This window comes from Rhagoletis pomonella, unplaced genomic scaffold, assembly GCF_013731165.1.
Source record: "Rhagoletis pomonella isolate Grant_MI unplaced genomic scaffold, Rhpom_1.0 Rhpom_scaffold_00006, whole genome shotgun sequence".
Taxonomy (NCBI): domain Eukaryota; kingdom Metazoa; phylum Arthropoda; class Insecta; order Diptera; family Tephritidae; genus Rhagoletis; species Rhagoletis pomonella.
In genome coordinates, this window is record NW_023458560.1 from 78,561,663 (window position 1) to 78,578,212 (window position 16,550).

The 16,550-nt window shown below is 36.0% G+C and overlaps 2 protein-coding genes across 2 annotated transcripts in view; one reads left to right on the plus strand and one right to left on the minus strand.

Moving 5' to 3' along the window:
* The window catches only part of LOC118742146 (E3 ubiquitin-protein ligase TRIM9-like), a 69,890-nt gene that overhangs the window by 8,538 nt on the left and 44,802 nt on the right, over positions 1 to 16,550 (minus strand). The gene's annotated exons all lie outside the window — the stretch shown is intronic.
* On the plus strand, positions 1,378 to 4,769 carry LOC118741377 (lipase 1). The gene is made up of 5 exons (XM_036473329.1): positions 1,378 to 1,505; positions 3,499 to 3,676; positions 3,744 to 3,958; positions 4,022 to 4,300; positions 4,371 to 4,769. Exons 1-5 carry the CDS (start codon positions 1,386 to 1,388, stop codon positions 4,752 to 4,754), a joined length of 1,176 nt encoding a protein of 391 aa, XP_036329222.1. The 5' UTR covers positions 1,378 to 1,385; the 3' UTR covers positions 4,755 to 4,769.

Sequence of the window (16,550 nt, forward strand, 5' to 3'; positions counted from 1 at the left end):
GGTCCACGTTTTGGTCTATATCTCGAGACCCTAGTCACCCAGCTATATGAAAAGTGCTCAATCTTAAAGCATTCATGAACGGCTTTCATTTGATACCCATATTGAACAAATACACCCAAGGTTACCCAGGTCCACATTTTGGTCTATATCTCGAGACCCTAGTCACCCAGCTATATGAAAATTGCTCTATCTTAAAGCACTCATGAACAGCTTTAATTTGATACCCATATTAAACAAATACATCCTAAGGTTACCCGGGTCCACGTTTTGGGGCCACGCCCCCTTTATATATCAAAATATTTTTTACCCTGTGACCATCCCTGGAAGATATCCAGTGCGTGTGTAAAATTTGGTTACGATCGGCTTATTCGTTTAGGAGCCAAGTGTGTCTATAGGTACATACATAATTTGAATTTTATATATATAGATAAGGTGAAAAACAAAAAAACATTGTAAAAAAACACTAGAATAAAATACTTTTTCAAGATATGTACATATATCACGCACTCAAAATCATCAGGGGAATGCACTTTTATATGCCCCTATATATATATATATATATTTACATACGTATGTGCTTTGGGATGCCTTGCGCTCTATGTGAAAACAAATCAGTCAGCAATGGGTTAGCTTGACTTTATTGAGAACAACGTATTAAGCGATATGAATAAAGCTGATTTTTTTTTAAATTTAAATAAGAGTGAAATTTAAAAATGATGCATTTCTTAGAAGTTTCAGCACATTAAAAAAAATTTTTCCTTGCAAAAATGTTTCAAATATAATTATTAGTGGTATATATATATTTTCAATAGATTTGGTAACATTCATAAAATATTTAGAGCAAATATCTTTATTCACTCGGTAGATAGTTGCCCTTTTTTGGTGAGCCAGCTTAGTATTCATGCGCTTCTCATTATGCATGTATGTATGTATGTGTGTATGTATGCATGTATGTTTGTGCTATTAATTATTATAATTGTTCTAGCTAATGGCATTTTGCAGAGCCACACGTTCAAAAATGACAGATTTATTTGCTTAATGAACTATTTTAAATAAACACAATCACACCAGAATGGCTGAATTGCATGTATGTACATACATAGGTACTCGTATGTAGATATGTGACATTACATATTAAGTAAATTACACACAAATATTTGTGAGTACAACATTTAACTTTTATTTAAATTAACTAAGCTCGCCGTTGAAAGCGCAACCTTCAAAGTAATTTTAGTTCTCGCGGGCGATAGATCAAAGTAACGCAATCAAATTTGCCGCATAACATTGTTTTTTTTTTTTAACCGGGCAACGGAAGCGCTTAGTAGAAATTAAAATATGAGTTAAATTTTAAAATAATTTATAATAGTAAAAGCGAATTGTGTAAGATGTTTCTCTTATTAGCTGTGATCACCGTCTTCAACTTTTTGCTATCCCAGCCGAGCATGGCCGGTTATTTGGAGGACAAATATCCAGCGTCCGTGTTGGAGGATACTACTCTGGATATGGTTGGTTTTAATACAAAACTTAAGCTAGTTATATACCTTTTTTGAATGAAGATATCTTAGGAAACCTTAACAGAATCAATCAACAGTGACTAGGTTATGCAGAACTCAATCTGATTTAATATTTAGATGACTTTGTGATACAAACCAAGCTGAACCACTGTGATCTAAATAATTAGCCATCTCAGTGCTAAAGCTCGCGTGCTGTGCAGTTTCCGGCAATTCGTTCGAAGTACATACATATTTACATATATACACATTTATTAATTCAGTTGCTACCTTCGACGAGGTGCTAATACATTGTAGATATCTCTTGGATGCTTGGTTGCCAGAGTGAATAGGGAAGGTCGGTGCGGGTCATTTCATGTTGCTCCGCTTTGTATCATCAGTAAGCAAGCAAGCGGACATTGGGTCAAGGTCTGAGCAATTTTCCCATTCGTTCGTTTGGGTGATCGTTTTAGAGGCTTTTTTTTTGGCAGAATGGTGCGCTGGATGGCATAAAACAGCTCATAAAAGTACTGGACTGTGTGCAGAATTCTCGAATGTCCGTGCAAGTCGTCTCCAGGTGTGGCTTGCGTTTAATGTAGTTGTTTTACAGCTGGTAGGTGGCTTACCGTATGCTGTCCCATCTAGTTTATTTTGTTTTTAGTTATTTTTGTTTTATGGCCTCAGCCGGCCACCAAACGATGAACCTATAGAAGAGAAAGTGTAGAACAATAGAGATGTATTAGAATCGCCATAAACGCGGCAGTGCTAGTTTTTCTGAAGAAAAATGTTCTACGCGAAAATCCGAATGACAATGTCTGCACCACGCATTCGAGGAGAAAAATTTTGGCAATTGCTTGCTCATCACTAGCAAATGAAATGTAACAAAATAATTTTACTGCGCAATTTCGGCAACAATTCTTTAAATTTGCAGGGATTTTTTTATGTAAATTTAATTAGAAATGTTAAAATATAGCTATTAAAAATTTATAATTTACCTCATTAGTTTTTCTCTTATTAACCGACTTCAAAAAAAGGAGGATGTTATCAATTCATAGGAATTTTTTTATGTATGTTACCGCATAACTTTGGTCCCATACTAATTTGGTTTTCTAAATTTGTATATGAGAATTGAAGTCAGTTGTGCTTAAAAATTACTTGTTATTGTAACAACTGAGTTGTACCGAGCCCTACAAAGGAATTTATATTGCATAAGGTTTATTATGAACTTAATGAAGAGTTGAAATACAAATTTGTTAGTTACCTTAATTTCATGCAAATTTAAAAATGCGAATTCGTCTTTACACCAAAATCGTAATTTTTTCATTATTTTTAACCGACTTCAAAAAATGGAGGAGGTTATCTATTCGTCGGAATATTTTTTTATGTACATATGTTACCGCAAAACCGATTTCGATAATTCTCCTTTAAAGGAAAGGTGGCACCTCAGAGGTGGTCCCATCCTAATTTGTTTTAAATCCGATTATTGGATCATGAAGAAATTAACGGTAATCTTAATGTTTTACATGAGAATTGAAGTCGGTTTTATTTTTGTTAAAAGATTACTTGTTTGTTTAAACAATAGTCTTCGAGTGTCTTCTGCAAATCGATAAATTCTTGTAGTGATGATTTCATTTTTCTTGTTTCAACAAAACCTCTGTGAATGCGCAAGCGTACGCCCATGGCAATAGAGCTTTAAGAAAGCACAAGTTTGCGAAATTTCGGCAATTATTACGCAGCTCGAGTGCGAGCGATTTAAACTCCATATTTTCCAAACACTCGGTCACATAAAGATCTCTAAGATAGCTGATTTTGCCAGTGAATTCGTCTAAGGCTTATATTTTGCATACTCCGCAGGATGATTTGAGTAAAAGGGTTTAGACGTTCCACGTTAAGGGCCTAGATATGGTAGTGGGGTCATTGGCAGCCACTTCAACCTAAACTCGCCCAAACTCTCTTTCTTAGATTTCAAAATAATCTCGAATGCGTAATTTTCTCCACCCCTACACAGTTTGGCCTGACCCGCAAATATAATTATCCCTTGGAGAGCCACTATGTCACCACCGAAGACAAGTATATTTTGCGGCTCTTCCGGTTGCCACGACCCAAAGCGCGCCCGATCTTACTTATGCACGGCTTGTTGGACAGCTCGATCACTTGGCTATTGAGTGGGCCCTGGAGCGCCTTGGGTGAGTTTCCGCTGCTGCTGTCATTGCCATAACCTTCTTCTTATCCACACACTTTCCTTCTATATAGGATACTATCTCTTTGATTTGGGCTATGACGTCTGGATGGGTAATGCTCGTGGCAATTTCTATTCACGCAACCACTCACACTTTAATCCCGATACTGATAAATCATTTTGGCAATTTAGTTGGCACGAAATTGGTTATTATGACTTACCAGCCATGATCGACTACGTTTTGAAACAAACGAAATTTGCAAAGCTGGCATATTTCGGACACTCGCAGGTAAATTTAAATAATAGTCTATATTTTTTTATTGACAATGACTTAGGATTAACTCCGTTCTAGGGCACCACCACCTTTTTCGTAATGACTTCCACACGCCCCGACTACAATGAAAAGATCACCGTGATGAGTGCACTTGCACCGGTATCTTATATGGCAAACCTGCAGGCGCCTTTGCTGCCCTTAGCGCGAAACTTCATGACCATCTCAGGCAATACAATCAACGAGTTTCTACCGCGCACAGATTTGTGGAGAACTTGCTTCATCTCGAAAATGACCGAGACTACTTGTTTTGATTTATTGTACCAAGTGGTGGGCAAGGATGCCGAAATGTGGAATGCCGTGAGTTACTAAGTGTACACAATTACTACATATGTATGTATCTATTGTAAACATTCCATTTTTTTGGCAGACAATGGCTCCAGTGCACCTTGCCCATTTTCCGAATGGCTGCAATATGAAACAAATAAAACACTACAACCAGCTAATCGACTCAGGCCGATTTCGTCAATACGATTGTGGACCAGCTGCGAACCTAAAACTTTACAATAGCACACAACCGAAAGCGTATGCAATCAAGAAAATCACTGCCCCTGTGGCGCTTTATTACACCTACAACGATCATCTGAGCAGCTACAAGGATGTGATGCAGCTGGCAAGAGAGTTGCCAAATGTTGCGGAAGACTGCTTGTATCCAAATAAGAAATGGAATCACATGACCATGTTGTGGGGCTTAAAGGCGCGTGAATTGGCACACAAGCACATGGTGGAGGTGATGAGGAAGTTTGAAAGTTGAAATTTATGACAAACTGATTTTACGTACATATTTAATTAAAATGAGTATTTGCAAATTCTATTCCTCGAAATAACTTAATGCTCTGTTAAACTTGAACTATAAGCTTACCGGTAGCATAGCAATACCGCGGGGCATTCGGTAAAATGTTTCAAGCAAAACGCTGTGTGTCTACTTAATACTCCTAGAGAACCTTCTATCCAATGCAAATAGTCCATAAGCTGAAACGCTTGCTAAAAACTCTACATACAAAAACATACGTGAAAAGTGCAGCAAAAAAAAGCTAAGCGCACCTACCCAGTTGGAAAGTAGTTCACCGATGTCAATGAAGTCATTGATGCCGACCTACGGCAGTCTTACGAGGAGCCGTGACAAAACGTACCCTTGTTTGAGAAGGCCTCTGCAAAAGTTAGTGATCGTGGAGAGGCGTGGTCTCTTCATGTCCTGCATGCGGCCAGCAGATGTCAGGTGTTGATTTCCAACAGGATATCCACGCTGGGTGCAGTTGAATTATTTTAATGTATGTTGATGTTTTATGAAACGCAGAAGCATCGTAAATTCTTGTTATTGTTGCTCCTTACCCCGATCCAAGAAGAGTGGATGGATAGCTAACTCCCAAGCAAGCGACGAAACGACGGCATAGTACTTCAAAGCACGTGTGGTTGTTATTGTTATTTATAATGTTGTGCATTTTGGTTTGAGGCAAGTATTTAACGTAATGAAGCTTTGTTTTGTTATCCGCTGAAAGCTGCTGCAGACTTGATGGGTAAGGATGATGCAACTTACTTAGTAAACGCACGCAAGCTTGTATGTACTTACAAGGAGCATTTAGGTTTGTTATTTCGACTTTGACTGGTTGTTTGTGCGGATTGGTTATTTGCCTGTTTGCTTAGCTAACTGCCAACTTGACTGCCGAAATGTATTCCTATTCCTTTTCGAGGGGGGAGAGAGAGAGGTTGCTGGTTTAAATGAGTGCCATGTTGCACCACTAAAGTTCACGAGAGTTTAAGAGGGTCTACGCAGTGGCAGTGCAGAGCAAGCACTTGTTTGATGAACTTGCCAAAAGACAAGTGCACTTACTTGTGTTCCATGGAAAATAAATAAAACAAAAACTTTATTTTGCCTTGGGCAAAAAATTTATTAAATTTTCTTTTAAACTTTAAATACTTTGCTTCTGGAATTGAATTAAAGCAAAGGTTTGCAACAACAAACACTTTAGTAAACTCACAAAACTGCCTCGATTCATAAATACATCAATGTGCCCCAGTGACAGCTGAATAGTGAAATCCTTTTAAATCCTTTTCAGCTGGCCTGAGTTGGGTGTCGGTCGATTGGTGAGAGCTTTGAAAGGCATTCGGACAAACGCACATTCACATTTCGCTGCTGAATTAAGTTATTTGTCACTGTCGCTGCCAATGGTCAATTGCCAAGCCTTCTTTCTCACCAACAGCTCAGCTGCCAACTGTCACTTTGACAACCTGTCACTTGTTGGCTAGAATTGAATGGCAATCGCGCTGCATACGATTCCGAAAAAAGAGAAACGAAATGAAATGCTGAATTTTTCCAACAGCGGTCAATATGAAATTTAATTTTTCCAAACAATTGTGTTCGACTGCATAGTGGCTACGCACAGTGGATTTTTGCTTACGTAAAATATGTGAAAAATATCGTCATGCAATCAGGATACAGGATTTTATTTGGGGGGTGGGGGGTGTGGCCGATTGGGATCAACTTGTCAAATAACGTTAAATTGCAGGCATCTCACTTTATTCACCGGGCTGTGACCAATCAAAGTGCGAGCTATATGACCTATATATACATTAGGGTGGTGCTTAAATGTAGGAAGCAAAATTGTTACATCAGATTTCCTAATCCTCAACCACTACGCCGATGCTATTTTATTATTGAGCACATGCAGTGTGCCACATCATTTTGGACCAAATTCATAATGACATTATCTGCCACTGACATATGTATGTACATACATCTATTTATTAATGTTTACGATTTTTTACTGCTGATTTTTTTAGAATATTTTGTCGCATTTGCTTCCATCTATATGGAAGAAAACCGCAATACAGTGGGTAAAAAATTGGAATAGTTCTTATCCGCTTGGCACTTTCACATTATTATACTTAAACAATTTTTAGCACTACTGAGAAATAAGTTTGAAATTTGGGGGTGGAGGAAAATTTGATGAATTTTTTTTAGTGTCCTTCAAATTTTAATCTTGGGTTGTGTGAGAATGAGCTGTGTTTTAATTGAAAAAACTTAAAAATTAATAAATAAAATAAAAATAAGTGTAAAAAAAAAAAATTTTGAATTTGGTCTAAAGTGATATAGTGTCCAACACACTAAATAAGAATGGTGCAAAGCGATTCTAACTCATGCCTTTAAAAACTAATTGGACTGTTTTTTTTTTAAGTGTGAACCAGTATGCTCCCGAAAAAGGACCATTTTTGTACAGTTTTCAGCATGAATTGCACACTATGCACCGCTTCTCGTATGTGAATCATTTGACAAAAGCAGCGCGGCGCTAGGGAAAAGAAAGTAGAGAAAAGCTTCCAAAAAGCAGTGAGGAAGGAATACACACACAAATTCGTATGTATTAAAATATGGTCCTGACAGGCACAACTTCATCGTTCAAAAAAGACAGTTATACAGAAATACATACATACCATAATATAGAAGGGCCCTATCTAATATTTTCGTTTTTTAAAAAGTTGTTATTAAACTTTATAAAAACCAAGGATCTTTGGTTGGTAATTTTTTCAGTGCCCAGGTTTTTAATAAACACAGAAACTAATTTTAATTATGTATTACTTGTTTTTAAATTATTTTTACTCGTTGGTGAGTAATTTACTCCCTTTTGTACAAAGCGGAATTTCGAAAACAATGAGTTAGGGCCTTTCCTATATTAAGGTAACGATATGTTCATACCCACATAGCCACATACATACATATGAATGAACACAACGTAGTCTGCTGCTGCACAAATAAGTACCTGTACTTAAAGTGGCCACTAAAAATTTCAACGTTGATTGCTCAACGAAAGGCATTACTGGCTGTAGACGAAATGAAAAAAGTCATTCGCTTAAATTTCATTTCTTAATTAAAGTGATTTTTATGAATTTGTCTATTTCACTTTTTCTTTTTTTGAATTCCTTCTGCAGCCGCACAAATCTAATTGACTTTTGATTTCGACAATCAGTAGCTGAGTGGTTGCTGGCCAGCAAACGCTGCCACTACTTCATGCAAGCCAATCACTCGCTTGTCCATTAGCCAACATGTCAGTAGCAGTCACAGCAATAGCAGCAACTAAAATTGGCTACCATGCCACACATCTCTGCATGGCCGAAACAGCAAATTTCATTTTAACCGCAGATATTTGCGGTTTTCATCTTCTTCAATGTCGGACGCATTGCTGCTGACTTTTTGCCATTACATTGAAACTGATTGTTTATTTGTACTTGTATTTGATTTGGTTTTTGTTTTTTTGTTTTGTTTTTTTTTCTTCATTGTGATCTCTTCTCTTTGTTTTACTTCCTGCTGTTTTGTTTGAGTTCCTGCATTTGCTGGTATCGCTTTAATTTATTATTTAAATTGAAAAAGCTTTGGTGTTTGTGCAGCGCTCTGGAATTGGCAAGTGAAGAGAGGCGGCAAAATCAATTGAGAAATTTTAATGAGCTGTCTAGTGGTTCGATAATCAGGTTGAGTGGTCGACCTCAAACGAGTCAATAGCCACCCACCACCCACACACATGCAGCCAGCCGCCTGTATGTATGTATGTATGTATGTTAAAACAATCTCGGCCGTACACATTTTAGTGCCATTGTATGCTTCTCTACAACTATTTGTATAGATTGGCTTTGTATTTTGGTTTAAGCCACCTCCTCCACGGCTGTTCTTAGCCATTTGCAGTCAGCCTTGTTTGCGCAACAAAGTGGTTGCGAAGGTTGGGGTTGCGAAGTTAGCCAATACTGCCATGCAGAGCTGTCAGGCAAAGTGTACGCAGCTGCTTAGTGAACTATGTAGGTATGTGCGTACACATCAGGCTACTAATGCGATTTGTACTAATTCAATTTAATTTGGTAACACCCTGTTGATTTGAACCGATTTCGATTTGGCGAAAATGTTAATGTTTTTCGGCCAATACGAGAATGTGTGGATTCTAAGCACAGCTTATTAATATCGCCATTGCTATTCCGGAATATTAAAATGCGTTTACAAATATTAGAGTATCTAGATATACAATATGTATCAAGGTTATCTGCTTGTTAGTCAGCTTTAAAGTTTTTTTTTTATGTAAAATCAGATTGAATAACTCAGTGAGATGGGAGACCAGTATGTTTGCATGTATTTATTGTCTAAAATTTCCACTCGACTAGTATATTAAAACGGAAAAACTTGGCACACTGTATAGTTATCGACGACTTTCGTCGTTTACTCATTTCAGCACGACAGTAGACAATACCAACGTTGTCGAGTCGTACAATTTAGCCTAATTTACGACTTACGCAATGAGGCTGAAAAATGAAAGGTGGACCCTAGTGCATTGTACATACATATTATGAAAAACTTGTAGTCCTTTTGCCACGGAAAGCTCAGAAAATAAGCTATCGAAATAAGCTATTTGCAAATAAAAAACCAAAATGGTGCATTGTTTAAAAAATGCAATACAAAGAAAAAAAATGTTTGCAACAAATTATACTTTTCATCAAAAAAAAACAAAAAACACGGAAAAAGTTCTCTATCATAAGTGTGACATGGGATAAGAATTTTAAGAAAACTTGTGACTACGAAAAAGGGCTGAAATTTGGTTGTTTCAACTCCTATAACTGGACAAAAAACCGCGGTAGAAAAAAATTCTTTCACACATTGATTACCCAGTAACCATTAGCAACAACGTGGTGGAGTTTGAACAAAATGCTGCCGTAAAATTTTTTTCCTGGTACACTTGGTGAGTTTTGCCCCATTTATAACAAACATGTGAATTTAATGCGGAGTATAATACAGTTTTTTTTTAATAAACAGTCGAAAAAAGTAGATATCAGTCAGCGTCTTTGGAAGTTCTTCTGGAACTCACAACTCTTCATATTCAAATTCAAAATGAGGCAAAGGGCCTGACATTGCAAAATTGATGGGCGCCAAACATTCAAAGCTCAGTTTTCCAAAAACGCTTATAACTGAAATTAAGTATATTCGAAATGTCTATGCATATCCGATCAACCAATACTTTATAACTTCTTACACTGGTGGTTCATGGCCTGAAAACGTTTCGGGATAGGTTTATTTGAGTCGAGATTAAGATACTCACAACCAGTTAGAAAGATGTGGAGACTCCACTTAATATGAAGCGCAGCAACCGGAACCAGAACGTTCTGAACATATTGAAAACGACAAGTTGTCGATGACGACGATGACGAAAAGTGTGTGAAATTTTTATAATTTTTGTATAAAGTCTGAAATGTAGATTTACATGGTATTTGCTAGATAAACAACTATACTTTTATATAAAAGTAATCAACCATAAAAAAAGCAAAAGAAAAGAAGTCAAAACTGTTAAAAATATTGATGTGCTATCTTCTGTCGCAGAGTGTAATCGCGGAAATTCTTACAGGACATGGCAGACTAGAATTTCACCTGACTAAACTGAGTTTTAGACAGTTGAGCAGTGCTGATTCTGCAAGTCAGATAATGAAACTTCATGGTGTACTAGATTAATAGACTTACTATAAACACATGTGGGGAACTGTTTTTATCCCCAGTAGTACAAATAAAACAATAACATCGCGGAATGGTAATATATATATACATATATGTACTTACATAAATATTGAACACCAACATATGCTTCAAATTTTTCCACAAATCAAAATGAACACTTTTTTTTTTTCTTTGAGACAATGTATCTTTTATTTATTTTCATTAATTAGCCATTAAAGTTTATTATTATTTATTGTATTGTTTTTATCATTCCATTATTTTGATTTTATGAACAATTTAGCCAACTTGATTTTGTGTGCTTGTTTTGATTAGTTTGACATTTACTTTAATCAATTATATTAATTACAATGGGGTTAATGGCGGAATTATTATTTACTTTGCAATCACGATTAAATGTTTTTGCCATTAATTAAATACTAAAAAATATTTTTATGCGATTGTACGCTGAAACATTCATACATACTTACAACTAAAGCGCACATATGTATGTACATACATATATTTGTATATGAATTTGCTTGAAACAAATGAAATCCATAGATACACACATATGTATGTATGTATGTATGTAGATGCAAATACATTCACTGTATATACCAGTTCTTCATACTATATATCACCGTTATCTTTCAGCGATTTATATAAAAAAAAAACTTAATACACACTTACAATTTATATTTAAAAATTTACATTAAAAAAAATACAAATTTATTTTTTCCTGCACGCAATGTTAAATTTTTTATTCCATTTGGAAGCGGACAACCTAAAAAAAGGAAAAAGTTAAATTTACGGCTGGTCAAGTTCATTGGAAAATATTTAATTTTTTATTTTTGGTTTTGCTTAAATAATTGCTTCTGCAAATATACAGTTTAAAGTAATGGCACATTTTTATGAAGTGCATTTTTAAATACTTGTTGTTTTTCCAAACCATTAATTCCATATTGACTTTGTGCTGCTTCCTTTCAATTGGTTTTTAAGTGTTTTAAGTGTTTTTAAATTGCGATTATTTACAAAATTTTTATTATTTACAACACTTTTATTTTTTTGCAAGCTATTAAATTTATTTCGCAACATTCGGCGAATTCATTTGGTTTTTGTCTTTGTTTGTTTTTTATTGATTTTATCTCCTTTTTCTTCAAAAGTATTTAGGTATAGTACACTTAAAGAGCAGATATTTAAGTTTTAAGAAAGTTTATGTTTAGTTGAAATTTTCGGTGAACATTATTAAGTTAAGTGGGCAATTGGAATGCGAATTATTCTATATTTTGTTGGTTTTCACACTCTGCTTTTTTTACACATTATTATACGTTCATTTTTATTAAAATTACCATTTAGATCCGGAAGTTTTAGAAAAATTTAAGACCCGTAACTTTTTTAGTAGAATTTTCCTTTATTTCTTCTTTAGTTATAGTATAGAATCTGAACGATCGAACTCTCTTTTCGAAGTGAACGGCAGCTGCAGTGAAAAATGAATTGAATGACAAAACTAGTTTTGTGTATTTGAAATTTACAAAATTTTACTTAACAATTCGATAAAAAGGACTTCCCGGTTTCTCAAGTGAATACTATATAACAGATCAACAATAGTTTTGCGACTTTCGATGTCTGGAGTTTTCTAATTTAGATGTTACTCGGACCAGGGATCGAACTCAAGTTGTATAAATTGGTAGTACGCACCTCTAACCACACAGCCACAGTGACCGCCACAGTGCTAAATCACACCTAAATTAACTCATTCCTCGAATGCAACCGTGCTAGATATAGTTCTACTGATAAACGGCTCCGACTGCTTGTTTCAATTTTATAAATAGGTTTTGCTTTTTTAGAGATAGTTATCAAAAATTATGAATGATATCTGCATCCATAAAAGAACCTTAAAAAATATGTGAATTGGAAATTTTCATTGAAAATTTTTAATTTATATTCTCGCCTTCGATGTACATAGGTCCCGTTAAATTTAACAAATTTATCCTTCAATTTCTTCCACGAATATTTTTATGGCTTCAAAAGACCTCCATGAAATTTCGTTCGATCAGCACTTTCGACCGCAGTCGAAGAATGTAAGCAACTCATAATAGGGGCCCAAGGCTCCAGTCGATTTTAAACAGTGAATTCCAGTTTTGGACCACAGTGCAGAGGTACGAGGTATGAATTCTCTTTAAAAATAATTTTTGTTTGGAATATGCGTGCCTCAAGTAAGTATTTTCTTTGATTTAACATTGATTTCAAAGAGAAATTTGAAAAAATAAAGAAAAATTATACATCGTCATTCAAATAGACATAAAAACTGGTAGCCAACTTTTTAAAATCTTTTGGTACTTTTTCATCATTTCACCAGCTTAATCGAATGAAATTTGTTGCGATGTGTAATGCTGACTACACACGAGGCACGTTGAAGCAACTTGTTTTTCTAGTTCAATACACACGAGACAATCATAACGGCAGTAGTGTGTGCTCTGTTATGAGATGTATATGCGGAAGAAAGTTTTGTTTTCCTCAAAGACACTTCTTCAGCTCACTTGTTTTCAACGAACTAAGCCAATAAAATCTGTACACAACGATAAACACGAGGCAACCGACTCGGCAACCGACTCGGCAACTAACACAAAATATCAAAAACACTTGATTTTCGGGCGACGGTTGCGGCAACACGCCTTTCTATGAGTCACAATGCTACACACGAGGCAACGGTCGAAGCAACAAGCCCTAGTTGCTTCAACGGTTGCCTCGTGTGTAGTCGTCATAATAAATAGAAACAATTAAAAACCACTGATAGCCTTCTGCTAAGTGAGCAAGCTATATGAATGTGAATGAGACTGATAACTCAATTAAAATAATTGCGTAATTGAAATGGAATTAGTAGAACATAATCGTATTTCTTTAAACCAAATTTTAAAATTCTGTGTAGAGACATATGTTCACCATCAAAGACATCACAACGACCATCCACTTCGAGTTTTTAGTACGTTTTTGAGTTTTGTCCTTAATATCTATAGATAAATAGTTTTTGATTGGCAGTTACACAACATCTTTTTTTCCTTCTCCTACATAAACTTTTATGATAAATACTTCATTGTACGTGGTATTTCGTATCTGGTCACACTCGTACGTAATATAAGTAATCATGTATTTAGTTTAGCTTTGCCTTCAATTTTTGGTATAGTTTTTTTTTTTACGGAAGTAGTGCATACTACATATATACATTTATTGCCTGGACCCATTTATGAGATTTCAAGAATTGGATTGAGGCAATTTATCTTTGATCTATAGAAATACTTTGCATTTAATTTTTTTAATTATTGCTGCTCTAATTCTTTAGGCATTTGTTTTTTTTTGTCTGATTTCTGTTTAAGTTGTATCCACTGTGCAGCGATTCGACTTATGATTACTGCAATTGTAAGAAATTCTTCTCTACTCAATTTCTTACATTTACTTACGCACACTAAACAGTTAGAAATTAGCAATCAACATTTATATGCGGCATTTGGTTTTTGTTTTTTTTTTTTACTCAAATCTATTACCATTCATTTTACGGAAGCCGTGTTTTTTTCTATATACATATATATTAAATTGCTGCTCGACATTTTTTCTCGCTAACTCCATTTTAAATGCTTAAGATATGTGCCTACGACCCATTTATGCTACTTAAAATTAATTTAATACGAGTACAACTAATCTTAAGTTAAAAGTTATGCCAATGTCTAAGTATAAGTAGACGCCTCTACGTAATTCTAACATAAATGCAATTTATAATAAATATTGTTAACCCTAAATACGTGATATTTATAAAGAAAATATATACACAGAGACGAGAAGAACGCTCTCATGCTTTCTACTCTTCTTCTCCTTCGCCTTCTACCGCCCACTCTCTCTTTCTCTCTCGCACTACGCACTCTTCACCTCACCTTCTCACTCTCGCTGCTGTTTGCATCGACTCTTATTCATTCTTACTCAGAAGTAATCCATTTTGGGCGCGTCCAAAGCGGTATGTAAGGTGAGTGTAACGCCACGATTAATGCTTACGGCCGGGTAGAAAACGCCATAGAGATCTCGGAATGCAACTGAGCCCTGTGGCATTTCATTAACCAGGAAGCTTAAAGTGTGTCGTTCCAGATCGAGTAGCACACCGATGGTGCTGCCGGTGGTGATGCCACCTTCAACGCGTCGCTCATGCACGGAATTATGTTGGAACCACGAACGTTGGCCGTCAATGTACATGGCAAAGGATTTTTCATCTTTGCCTGCAATGAAAGGAGAGACACAAAAGGAAAAACTTTAAGCATTTAAATTTGACTAAAAGTAAAAAAAAAGATGTACAATAATGTGAATAAATAGTCCCGTCGGCAAAATTTTTAAAAACCTTCTCGATACTGCCCATCCAGACCATTTTGAAATTAGTACAGAGGGTCTTTGGTCTTTTTCGCATTTAACCACGGCAATAAGGTTTTGAGTCCTCACGATAGCCTCGTCTGGCGCAAAAGTCATTTTCCCTGTAAATATGTATGTTCTTTGAATTTTCTTATATGATTACTAAACGGCGGTCCGCTCTCTCCGTCAAGATGCGATGGCCCAGTGATGCCAAGACGGCACGTCATTTCTGAATAATTGTCGATTTGACTACTTTGGATTTTATAGCTTTGAAAGCCACTAGGCTATTGAAGGATACTAGTGTTCACCCAGCGGTTGAAATTCAAACTTTTAAATTAAGGGACGTTTAGGTGGGCTGAGCTGAACCGAGTTGAGTTCAGTTGAGTAGACATAATAACAGATTCAACATAGTGTAACATAACATAACACAATACAATAAAATACAACACAACACAATACAATACAAAACGATATAACACAACACAACAAGACACAAAAAATCACAACACCTAGACCTCCGAAACCCCCTAGTACGAAATTTCAAACCATTTCTTTAAACCTTAGAATTTTGGCCGCACTGTGCAGCGGGGTGGCATTGATGCCAGTGAAGCCTAGAAGCAACACGATTATATCGCTAACACTCTAACAACCCGAAAATAGAAGAAAACTAAATACATACTTAAGAACAAAAGTAGAAAATTCTCCAAATGGAAACTTAAGGTATGCCAGACGAGGCAACGACATAGCGCAAACATGCAAACGTGAAATGAGCAACACGATTGCCCCCAGTTGCCTCCCAGTCTACGGCGCTTAAGTGCCGGCACTTCAACTTCACGAAGACGCCAATAAGCTGCGAACGAAGGCTAATAAGAAACTTTTTCATTTGGAAAAGTGTCGCCGCACACCACACAAGACAGGGTAGGTAGACAGACAGGGAGGGTATAAACACAACTTTGTATCTATGCTCCGACTTAAGTACGCTTGTGTGGGTGAGGGTGTATGTAAGGAAAATGTTAAAGAGCCACTGTCAACTTTTCTTTGTCATTAAATATCGACAGGTAAATAGAAAAAAGCGCACGCAAAATTGCCAATTTCAATTCGATTGGAAAGTGTCTTCGATACGAGTACATACCTAAAAGATGCTGAAAAAAGTTTGAAAATACCTCGTCATGCATATACTTACTCGTAGCAGTGCAAACACAACTTGGCACTTTGCGCAAGAAATCAACAGAAATGGCAAATATTTGTTGGAGGATATTGCGTAGCGCCAACGAGCGGCAGAGCGGAAATGGCTGAACGAAACAAAAGCGACGTTATTGCAACCAAGCAAAAAAACACTGACAAAACAAACTTAGTTGGATAAGTGAAAAAATTAAATAATTGGAAAACAAAAATAAAAGATGTATGGAAGTTTTCAAATTAAGGTGGATTTTGATTAAAAACGAAATACATACTATGCAGCTCAGGTGTTGACGACTTTTGGAAGAGTAGCAGGTTTATGTCCAACAGGAACAAATAAGTTTAACAGAAGGGGGCAGTATGCGATATGACACAAACAGTTTGATCAGTTTTAAGGAAATCTGTATTCTCGAAAAGCCGGTTGGTATAATAACTGCGCTGAGAACATCTGCGAGCCTTTAACAACTCTATTCAATTTGTCACTTAAACATGGCGTTTTTTTCCGTCAGCCTGGAAGGAGTCTTT